The sequence below is a fragment of the Rhinopithecus bieti genome, unplaced genomic scaffold (genome assembly GCF_001698545.2).
Source record: "Rhinopithecus bieti isolate Rb0 unplaced genomic scaffold, ASM169854v2 scaffold_59762, whole genome shotgun sequence".
Lineage (NCBI taxonomy): Eukaryota > Metazoa > Chordata > Mammalia > Primates > Cercopithecidae > Rhinopithecus > Rhinopithecus bieti.
Window position 1 is genome coordinate 30,810 of NW_016822991.1, and position 11,875 is coordinate 42,684.

Consider the following 11,875-nt stretch of genomic DNA (forward strand, 5'->3'; position numbering starts at 1 on the left):
CCTCAGCCTCCCAAAGTGCTGGGATTACAGGCATGAGCCACTGAGCCCAGCCTTTTTCATTTTTATAGAAAGAAAAACAGTAGGAAGAAAGACATGGTAAACACAAGCTAAAACTTCCGAAGCTGGCCAATTGCTTACCCACGGCAGGGGTGTCATCATCCATGTTCTTCGTCTTCAGTTCCTCCTCAGCAGGCCTGCGGGGCAAAAGAGAGTACATGGATCTAATACCCTGAGAGGTCACTTCTGCCACCCACTGGCACCTTCTGAGCCTCTGTGCTAGCCCACCTTCACCTGACAGCTGCTGTTTTCTCTTCTGCTGCCTTTGGTTATCCCCTCATCCTAAAAGTCCTACAGCCTCCTTATAAAAAATTCACAAAATACAGAAAAGTCTAAAGAAGCAAGAAAAACAATCACACATCAGCCAGAGACAACTACTGTTACCATTCTGGAAAATTTCCTTCCAGATATTCTATGAAATCATTTAGATTCTACAGACATAATTCCACAGCTAGCTTTGTCCATTTAACAGTAAGAAACATCACTATACACTTTTGCAAACATTTCAAACGACTGCTTAATACTCATATCATACCATCCCCTTCCTACTCAGCAGCTAGGTTCTTTCATTTAGAGGTCGCAAAGCAAACTAGCAAACAGCACTGGGCATAGTTTTATCGACACTTGTATCATTTTTTTTTTTTTTTCTTTTTTTTTTTTTTTTTTTGAGATGGAGTCTCGCTCTGTCGCCCAGGCTGGAGTGCAGTGGCCGGATCTCAGCTCACTGCAAGCTCCGCCTCCCGGGTTCATGCCATTCTCCTGCCTCAGCCTCCCGAGTAGCTGGGACTACAGGCGCCCGCCACCTCGCCCGGCTAGTTTTTTGTATTTTTTTAGTAGAGACGGGGTTTCACCGTGTTCGCCAGGATGGTCTCGATCTCCTGACCTTGTGATCCGCCCGTCTCGGCCTCCCAAAGTGCTGGGATTACAGGCTTGAGCCACCGCGCCCGGCCGACACTTGTATCATTTCTTTAGGATATATTCCTGGCTGTGGAAAGAGAAAAGATAGAAGAACCCATCTTTTTCGCTGGGCGTGGTGGCTTACACCTGTAATTCCAGCACTTTGGGAGGCCAAGGCAGGCAGATCACTTGAGGTTAGGAGTTCAAGGAGTTCAAGACCAGCCTGGCTAACATGATGAAACCCTGTCTCTACCAAAAATACAAAAAATTAGCCAGGCATGGCGGTGCACACCCATAGTCCCAACTACTTGGGAGGCCAAGGCAGGAGAATCGTTTGAACCTGGGAGGCGGAGGTTGCAGTGAGCCAAGATCGCGCCATTGCACTCCAGCCTGGGGGACAAGAGTGAAACTCAGTCTCAAAAATCAAACAAACAAAAAAGGCCAGGCTCAGTGGCTCACATCTGTAATCCCAGCACTTTGAGAGGCTGAGGCAGGTGGACCACCTGAGGTCAGGAGTTCAAGACCAGCCTGACCAACATGGTGAAACTCCGTCTCTACTAAAAATATAAAAATTAGCTGGGCGTGGTGGTGGGCACCTGTAATCCCAACTACTTGGGAGGCTGAGGCAGGAGAATCGCTTGAACCCGAGAGGCGGAGAGTGCAGTGAACTGAGATGGCACCACTGCACTCCAGCCTGGACAACAGAGTGAGAGATCATCTCACAAAAATAAATAAATAAATAAATAAATAAATAAATAAATAAATAAATAAATACAAACCTTTTCTAAGGGCAGGCAGACAAGACTGTGAGGCAGAGGAACACAGATGGAGACTGGGAGGGAGGTCACAGAGGCCTGGGTCCCTATGCTAGCCCTCCCGTCCCCGTATCAGCCTGGCAGGTCACTTTACCTCCTCACTCATAAAACATAAAACAGAGCCGCGGGGAGTCAGGATGTGCACTAAGCACAAGGCAGTCAAGAGGAATGAGGACGGACAGGTAGAAATCAGGGCCTGACACACAGCAGGGAATGAATCAACTGTAGATATTTATGGGTCTTCTTCCTCCTTCACCAGGCCAGTCAGATCCCTGAGTGGCACAAGCCAAGTAAATTTCAGGTGGGTCCTCCCAGGGGTGGGATCTCATCATGGAGAAGTCACTGTTCTTATTCTGAAAATGAGTATCAAGTGTCTACAGATTAAGGCAAATGAGGGAAGCATTGACTAAAACATGTTCAGAGACCTGAGAGGAGCTGGGGCGACTGCCTACACCTTTTTCTTCCTAAGAGGCAATGTGACGTTCTTGATACTTCTGGCAATGGATGAAACTTCTTTTTTTTTTTGAGATGGAGTCTCATTCTGTCGCCAGGCTGGAGTGCAATGGCATGATCTTAGCTCACTGCAACCTCCGCCTCCCAGGTTCAAGTGATTCTCCTACCTCAGCCTCTCAAGTAGCTGGGATTACAGGTACCCACCATACGGGGTTTCACCATGTTGGCCAGGCTGGTCTCAAACTCCTGACCTCAGGTGATCCACCCTCCTCGGCCTCCCAATGTGCTGGGATTACAGGCATGAGCCATGGCGCCCGGCCTGGTTGAAACTTTTTGAAAACCCATAACCAATTACCTTCACAGAAACAGAGCATCACCATCTGACCCCTACATAGTACCTACTATGGCATTACACACTGTTCTAAGTGTTTCACATTTTTTTAAATAAGTTTTGGGGTTTCTTGGTTTTGTTTTGTTTTTTTGTTTTTTCTTAGAGATGGGTTCTTGCTATGTTGACCAGGCTGGTCCTGAACTCCTAGACTCAAGCGATCCTCCCATCTCAGCCTCCCAAAGTCCTACGACTACAGGCATGAGCCACGGCGCCTGGGCAACATGTGTTAATTCAATCCTCACAACCACCCTATGAGACAGGTACTTGTAATCCTCTGAAGCAGGCAGTACTATTGTCTTCATTTTACAGAGGATAAAACAGAGGCTGAGTAAATGGCTCAAGGTCATACACTTCACATCACAACCCAAGCCTTCTGGCTCTTACCTAGTCAGCTGCTGCTTCTTGGATGAGGGAGAGGGTCTTACCCAACCCATCTCCATCCTTTCTAGAAGTAGACAGAGGGAGGCATCAATACTAGACAAGATCCCTCCCTCCTCCTTCATGCAGGCTTTTCTTCGGACCTGCCTTTGCCCACATTCCCCGTTTCCCTACCTCCATGGGCCTGGGACGTGTGTGGCTAGGAGGCCACTACACACAGAGTGGCTGCAAGAACTGCTTTCTATAAACACCCTCAGGGAGGACACTTTAACCATATATACGGATCTAGAGTCTAGAAGGGACCGTCTGTCTTTCTCTACTGTCTAGGACTCACAAATCCCACCAGAGGTACTTGAATCAGAATACTACAGGGTCTAGGGTGGGTGACTCTGGGAACCCAGGTGCCACCTCCCACACATCACAGATGAGAAAGAGAGATTCAGAGCAAACCAGCTTGGTCCCACACCAATCCTCTCCGTGGTCCTAAAATCCAAGTCTTTGGACTTACGTCTCAACATGATTTCTGCCAGGCTGCACTGACTTACTTCCTTTTGCTGCCATAGTCCCTCACGACAGCAAACATCCTCCCCTTAGGATCTTCTAAACCAAGCCTCTTCAAGAAGGCCCACAGACAGACAGAAAGCCAGCCCTCCCACCTGTGCGCAGTAGCAGGCAAGCCTTCTCCTCCATCTGGCCTAGTCTGGACATATATTACAAACAGGCTTCTAAAAGCCACTACAGAGTCATAGATGTGAGAGAGAAAAAGGAGAACACTCAGGAAGCAGCCAGCCAGCAGGAAAAGGACTCCACAATTCAGTTGGAGGAAGGTGAAGAGAAAGAAAAACAAATACACAATCAATCCCTCAGCCCCCAGAGCACCCATTCCATGGCTGAGGGCGAGAACATCCAAAAAGCAGGTCACACCATTGAGCCAATCCCAAGATCCGCAACATCGGCAGAAGCAAACAAGTCATTCTCCAAAGTCAGATACGAAAGCAGAAAGCACAAGCATGTATTGTTCACCTCCTCCACCATGGGCCCCTCTCGTTGACATACCAAGGCATTTGAAAACCTTCACATCTGTCCTTCAAAACAACACCCTTCCTTTTTACAAATGCAAAAACTAAAACTCAAGGAACTGCACCTCTACACTCACTGACTACATAACCACGGTGGTAACAAACATCCCAGGAGGGCTCCACTTTGAAAAGAGTTTGATATTGTGGGCTTAAAAAGAAACAAGTATCTTTGAACCGTCTTTCACAGTAAAAACTCAAGGGCAGCTATGACTTCAATCAACATGAGGATAGTAAGAGAAATCAGGTACAAATGTATACTGACTCACTGATTGGTAACAGAGAAGAGGGGTTCTTAGAAAAATGGGGAGGGAGATTAAGAACAAAACTGTACCTGCAGTATGCCTGCTCGTTCTCAAGAAGGAAACCTGCTCTTTTGGCACCAGCCCCACAAGTACCACGTGGCATCCCCTCAAGGGCAGTGAGCCATAATGGCCAGGGCACACAGATCTGGGAAATCCTGGACATGCATCATTTGGGTGCTAGTGAGCACTAGTCAAGCTGGTGTCGTCTAAAAGGGGCCATTTCAGGACTGCACACCAGTCTCCTGGGCGTACGAATTCCTCCAGCCATCAGGAAACACAATGGCTGCCAAGCTGATAGTTCCCGAGGAGACCAGAGGGTGAGGATTTGGAAAGAGATGGTGTTGGCCCCAGCCTAGGCCAGCTGAGAAAGAACAGAAAGGGGAATCGCCAGTCACAGAGTGAGCAAGCAGGTGAGGGCTGACAAGCCCTGTGGAGAAAAGCAAAGCAGACTTTCAGAGCAGTCACAGACTGCCATTGCCACCACCACCCAAGTCCTCTGGAGCAACCCCAGCATTCATGTTTTCAAAGAATTTTGCCAGCCCAAAGTGGGTCAGGCACTGAAACCCAAAGGGAAAGTCAGCAGACCCCGGCTCCCATGTAGTCAACCTGAAGATAACGCTGACTTTCCGGGGGGACGAGTGGCTTCAGAAACCTGCCCCACGATACTCAGAATTGCAGTTACCCTGAGCCATCTGCTTTCTGAAAAGAACAGGGCTTGAAGGTGGCTGTGAAAGCCACCAAGTTATGTGGGGCACTGCTTTGCCTTCCCCAACAAGTGTGTCAGCCTCAACTCTGGGACTTGCTGGCGATCCAGTGGGGTAGAGGGAGGAGAGCAGTTTCTCGTGCCATGAGCTTCTTCAACAGTCAGGACTTCGGCCATGACCCATAGTAAGGAATCCATTCTACATCATAACCCAGCACATCCACACATGTGTAAAGAGACATATAAATAACTGAAAAAGTTGTTCTTTGAGTGAAACAATACTTACCTTTACTGCATGTGATGAAACACTGGCATTTCTTATGCTATTTCCTTCTTTTTAATGCTTGTTGAAACCCAGTAAACTGACTTCACAACTCTTAAGGGTTAGGATCTGCAATTTTGAACAATCCCAGCTCTGCCACCGATCAGTTGTGTGATCCGGGGCAAGATACTTAACCTCTCTGTGCCTCAGTTACCTCACCTCTAAGGAGGGGATAATACCTACATCAGTGAGTTGTTCAGCAGATCAAATAAATATTTGAAAAGTACCTATAAAGCGCTTAACAGTAACCCCCTCCAAATTTCCATTGAGGGAAACTGAAGCTCTGAAAGGAAAGCAACTCGCCCAGTGTTGCCCTGCTGGTAAAATGCATCACCCAGCCTGGTACAGTAGCTAAGAGCTGGAGCACTAGAGCAGGACCACACAGGCTTGGATCACAGCTCTGCCATTTTCTTAGCACGTGGCCTCAGGCCTACGTCCTTAACCATAATGCCCTACCAAGTTTTCTGTAGCATAAAAGAGGATCACGTTCACATTAATTCCTCACTCTACAGACAACTAAGATGCCCCCTGACTTGTCCCGTTCAACTCCAGTTATTCTGGTTTCCCTGAGGCTGCCAACTTGGGTAACAGGTTGGATCCCCATCCCTTCAGTTATAGGTGCACTGAAAGACAGTGGGCCTTCCTGTGCATCAGCCCTGGTGACGGACCCTGGAGACACCATGGTGAGCAAACCCAACTAGGAAGCTTACAATTCAGTATGGAGGAAGGCATTAAAAAAATACTCAAACTCATTCTTTCAACAAATATTTATTGAGCACCTGCTAAGTGCCAGGCACTGTGGCAGGCCTGCAGGAATACAGTGGTGAATGAAAGCAGACCATGTCCCTACCCCTCACGGAGCTTACAGTCTAGCAGGGCAGAGAGAGTCATCCAGCAACCCCCTAACAAAGGTCTAACTACAAACTGCGGTCAGTGCCTTTAGAAAAGGAAAGAATGCCCTAGAATAAGGGTCCCTGGCCCAAACTGCAAGGTCAGGCAGGGCTTAAAGATGCTGAAAAGCAAAATGAGCAAGTGGGGAGGTAGGGGAGTGAGAGACTGCTTGGGAACCCTGTGGGAGAGGTGATGAATGCAGTCCCCGACAAGGTGAGTTTGAGGAATTATTTGGGCCATCAGTCAAGTGGAGACGCCAAGTTTGGATACATGAAGCTAAGGGAAAAGCCAGGAGAAAGAGAAGGGCCAGAGAGTTAAGAGGAAAACCAGCAGAATGTGGTCTCAAGGCACGGGAAGACAAAGTGTTTTAAGTAGGAGTGGTCAACCACTTCAAGAGGAAAACCAAAAAACCACCTGCAGAATCTGGCAGATGCTGGGGGCTAACCCTTACATGGGGTGAGCAAGTGCAGAAGGCAAGTACAGGCAACTCTTTGCAGGGGTCGGCAGTGAAGGGGAGGGTGATGAGGTGTTGGCCAGAAGCAGGAGGGAGGGAAGGAGGGGTCAGCGGAGACACAAGGGATGCTGGCACCGGTAAAACTCAATAGAGGATCAAGCGAGGAGGGCAGCAGAAAACCTGCCAGGAGAGAAAAGGTGACTGATGATGTCAGATTCTAGAGCAAGTGGCAGAAACTGGGACCCAGAGCACAGGAGGGAGAAATGGCCTAAGCAAGAAGGGACTCCTCCTCATCTGTAACACAGGGGAGGGAAATCAGCGTGCACACTTGGGGGCTGCAAGTTATAGGGAGTTCCATTCTTATGGCTTCTGTTTTGTTTTTTGAAGCAGGAGAAAAAGTCTGAAGGTAAAGAACATTTGAAAGAGTCACTTGAGAGGAGAAACAAGAGTGGATCAGAAAAATACAGAACCGCTAGGCAGGGTGGCCGATGACCCTCTATTGGTGGCGATGCTCATCTGCTCTGCCATGGGACATTCTCTAACCAAGCTCAGCACCTGCTGGGCTGATGAGTGCTACGAAAAAGCTGGGGGCCTAAGGATGCTGGGGTAGACACCTCCCCTGGGGAAGTCCTCTTAGAACTGAGGGATCAACACTGGAGGAGAATGCAAGGGGTACGGAATAAAAGTTCCTGGTGAAGGAAACAGCAGGGGCAAAGGCCCTGCAGCAGAAAGGAGAAAGGCCCTTTGAAGCAACAGAAAGACCACGGTGACAGGAGCTCAGAAAGAGCACTGGTGTAAGACTAGAAGCCAGTGGAAGCCAGATTGGGGGATGGGACGGGAGGGTACCTGAAGACCATGGTGAGACCTTCTTGCTCTTTACTTTTAAGAGGAATAGGACACTTCCGAAGGGTAGTGTCAAGTGCCAAGGAAGATCAGGAGGGCTTTTCCCCACACCGGCCCTAGGACTTTGGGAGCCTCGGTTTGCTCATCCAGGAAAGAGAAATTTAAAACCCTCTACTTCACAGGGAATGTTGTCGGAATTAAACCAGACCTTGCATGAAAATACAGTACTCAGTGAAGTGCCTGGCCAAGAGCAGGGGCTCAGCCAGGTCTCATACAACAAATCCTCTGTACCCCATCCCACAAGCCCTGTGACATCTTAGGACCACTCTGCATCTCTTTCCCTGCTGGAAACTAGCACTGTGCCCAGCACACAGTAGGCCCTCAATAAATGCTTGTTGATTAATCATCTCTAAGCTTTAGAGTTATCAAATGCCTGGTCCAGCAACCCAGGGAAAACAGAAAGCAGCCATTTGGGTTTCTGAACTATATCCTGATGGCTACCACGGACTTCTCCCATGCCCTCACCTGATGTGTCTGTGCTCAGTGCACAGTGGGCCTGCAGCCAACATTTCCTAAACAGGAAGTCCTCTATGATAGGGCTCCCACAGGTAAGGGATATACCCTGAGATCCTCCACCATTTCCCAAGAGGGCTAGGTCGCCAAGGGTGGCTAGTCTTCAGCAGCGCTGCAAGTCACTGGCAGCACACAGGTTCTAAAACAATAATATGTTGAAATGTACTCGCCAAGAAAGCCACCGACCTACAAAAAAACCCTTATCGCTGATCTTGCAATGAGCACCAACCTCCCCTTTGCAAGAGCTGAGATCGAAAGATAAAGAAGCTATCAAAAAGCCATCTGCCCACTTAAAATAATATCACAAGTCATGTTAGGAACCACAGACCTGGGGCCAGATACCAAAACAATTGTCTGAACAGGCTGCTTCAATTTCTCCTTAAAACCACCCATGTATGTTAAAAGAAAAACACCCTCTCCACCCACCTTGGCCCTGCAAGGTTTTGATTTCTCTGTTCTCTGTCTTTCACACTCTTTAAAATGACCAAACTCCTTTACCCAAACTGTCGCATCTTACAGACAGGGTTCCCATGACAGCCGGCGGGGATGACAGCTTGGGAAAGTGATAGAAATGAAGGTGGCTCTGGGGCACTGGACCTGCTCAGTATCTTCATCTGGGTGGTGGTTACACAAGTGCATACATATGTACAAATCCGCTGGGCTATACACGGAATATCAGTATACTTTATGTAGGTATAGCTCAATAAAGCAAAAAAAGGTAAAAGGAAAACATGACATGCTGGGAACACCAAGAGTGAAATCCAGAATTTGCCCTGAATCATGCCAGGCTTTCTAGAGGATAATTTTAAAAAAAAAAAAAAAAAAAAAAAAGATAGAAAAAAGTAAATATACATCCCTAGCATTTCTTCCCTGGCCCTGTCACTCACTAAATGAGAGGCTTTGAGCAAGCTGGCTCACCTCTCTGAGCTACCTGTCTCCCCTCTACTAAATGGGGATAATCATAGCACCTACACAACACAGCATGCACAGCAGGCCTCATGGAGAGAATGGATCTGATGTTCATAGCACAGAAATCAGTAAATGCTGGCCAGTTATCTTTTGCAGCTACCACCATACTTCAGTTACCTTGCCTATGTTTGCTGCATCCAATCCAACCATGCAAAGTGACTGTCATTCCCCTTAGCAGAGGAGTAAACTGAGGCAAGGCCACACAGCTGATGGGTGGAGTCGAATTTAGGAGAGGAATCCAGGAAACTGTAGGTGTGGCTCCCTAAATACTGACACCAGCTAACACCTGTATGATACTACTTTGAGCCAGAGTCGGTTCTTAGCATCTTTACTCATATCCCGTAAAGTAGGTGCTATAATTCTGCTTTACAGATAAGGTTCCTGAGGAACAGTGTAGTTAAAGGTGTTGGCCAAGGTCACAAGGCCAGTAAGTGGCAGCGCCAGGACTTGAACCCAGGAAATCTATGCCAGAATCCACACTCTTAATGCTGTAAGAAAAACCATGCTGCCTGTCCTCTTTAAATGAAGTCTCAGATTATGGTGGGGCTCACAGGTGGGTGAGTGGGTGCTTGCCTGCCTGCTCACTTACCCAGGAACATCTGCCCACCAGCCCGGAGCTAGACCTTTCTGAACTACTCACAGCCTAAGGCCTTACCAGAACCAGCAGAACCCACAAATGTCTCACTGCAGCCAGGGGCTTCTGACCGAGCACATACATACAAGGTCCAAAAAGCATTTTCCCATTTCCATTTCCAGTCCTCCCAAGAACAGGGAAATGTATGGATTTTAGGGAGAATCTAGTGATCCTGGGCCAGACTTAGGGTGACCACAAAAAGAATCAGGCCTAGCTGCTGCCCTTAAAGAACTCATAGCTTGATAGAGGAAACCTAGGGAAATCTTCTACCGGGGCCCCCTGGGGTATAACTAATCATTTCTCCCTGTCCCTGAATGATCACAGGTAGTGTGGCAAAAAAAACAAGGGACAAAAACTTCAAGTCCAGTACCCATCTGGTTCTGTCTCTCTGCCAGAGCCACTGCTTTCTTGTGAGAGCACGGGCTCAGCCTCTCGCCTCCACAGGAGGACTCCAAGTAGATTACAGCATAAGAGTAGAGTGCACAGGCTTCAAGGTCAGACATGGGTGAACTGGAAGAGCCAGGTGCCACCACTGCCTCAACCAGTTTCTCCACCTCTGGAATCCTGGTTTCCTGCTCTGTCAGAAAGAGAATCTGCTCTATTCCCCACTGGCAAAGCCCTCAGTCCACACTACTATGTCACTGCAGTTCTCTCCACTCCCAGCACACTGCTGATCATTCACACCAACCTCATTTCCACCCCAGGACCTTTGCACTTGCTGTTTCCTCTACCTAAAACACCCTTGTTCCATATATGAACATAACTGTTCTTCATCATTCAGGACTTAGTTTAAATGAAACGTCCTCAGAAAAATCCTCCCTGTTCCTTCTTCTACAAACTCTACCCCACCTCCCCACCGTATCTGCATAACTCTTCTTTATCATCATTAGGGACTCACCTCCTCACAGGCCCTCCCTTTAACAGCATGTCTAATACAGCCATTCCCTCCCAATCTATCCCTTTACTCCCTTCAGCAGCTTTGTCCCTATTTATCCTATCTGCTTCCTCCCTTGTTTTTTCAAACTGACTCCCATAGGAGCCTGTATGAATCCTTGAGGGCAGGGTAGATGTCTGTCTTGTTCAGGGCTTTACAGTGGAACTCAATAAATGAATGAATAAAACCCCAGTTAAAACAGTGCCTAGCACATGTTTGACCTCCATCACTCTTTGACTAACTGACTCAATGCACCCTCCTCCCTGTTCTGGAGAGCAGGCCTGAGGGGTTCCTGGGCCGGAATGCTTGTCCTCCATCCCAGACACAGCCCTGCGTTGGCGGAGGTGGCGCTGGCTGACATTACCTGCGCCTCACCGGCTTCATGCAGCTCTTCAGCTGCCTGGCCTCAGCCTCCACGGGACCCTGGCACTCGGGCTGTGGCTCCAGCTGCTGCAGCTGCTGCTGCTGGGGCAGCCCTTCCGCATCAGCGGGTGAGGGAGCGGGTGCGATCCGGAGCAGGACTGTGTAGTTGCGGCCGTGGTTGTTGGCCCAGAAAGTGCCCTCTGGGGTCTCATAGCGCACCACGAAGTCGAGGCGCGCCCCATCGCCCGCGCCCTCAGCAAAGGGCAGCTGGAAGGCAAAGCGGTCAGTGCGGCCGCCGTCGTCGGGCGAGGAGGCGGACGCCTGGCCGGGGCCCAGGCCGAGCCCCGGATCCAGGATGGGATCTCCTGCTCCTGTTCCTCCCGCTCCTGCCCACGGCGGGCTGCGCGGGACGTAGCGCGCTGGGTGGTCGCAGAAGGAAGCCCAGCCGTCGTGTGAGGCCCGCACGTGCACCGCCTTCTCGAAGGAGCGGTTCAGCACGCGTACCAACCCGCGCAGCACCGGCGGGCGGCTCCCCGGCACCCACACCCCGGCACCCCCGGGAACCGCTCCGGGAGGCGGCAGCAGCGCCTCCAGCTCCACCATGACGCGCCCCAAGCGCTCCAGACGGCCCGGCGCGGGCGGCAGCGAAAATGTGGGGACCAGGTAAAACCCCCCGTCAGTGGGGACAGGGCACAGCGGCGAGGGCTCGGGGCAAGCCTCCTCTTCCTCCTCCCCTTCATCCCCATCCTCGCCATCGTCGTCCTCGTCGGCCCCGCCGCCGCCGCCATCTTGCCCGGCCGCCGCCGGCATCTTGCCC

General features: G+C 49.7%; 1 protein-coding gene across 2 annotated transcripts in view; it reads right to left on the reverse strand.

Moving 5' to 3' along the window:
- The window catches only part of PPP1R3F (protein phosphatase 1 regulatory subunit 3F), an 18,871-nt gene extending 6,997 nt beyond the window's left edge, over window positions 1-11,874 (reverse strand). For both annotated transcript variants that reach the window (XM_017861177.1, XM_017861176.1), the window contains exons 1-2: window positions 11,060-11,874; window positions 139-194 (exon numbers count right to left, since the gene is read on the reverse strand). In XM_017861177.1, the coding sequence (XP_017716666.1) occupies window positions 139-194; window positions 11,060-11,868 (865 nt within the window). In that variant the 5' untranslated portion in view covers window positions 11,869-11,874. The remainder of the gene's footprint in view (window positions 1-138; window positions 195-11,059) is intronic.
- Window position 11,875: the final 1 nt, after the last annotated feature.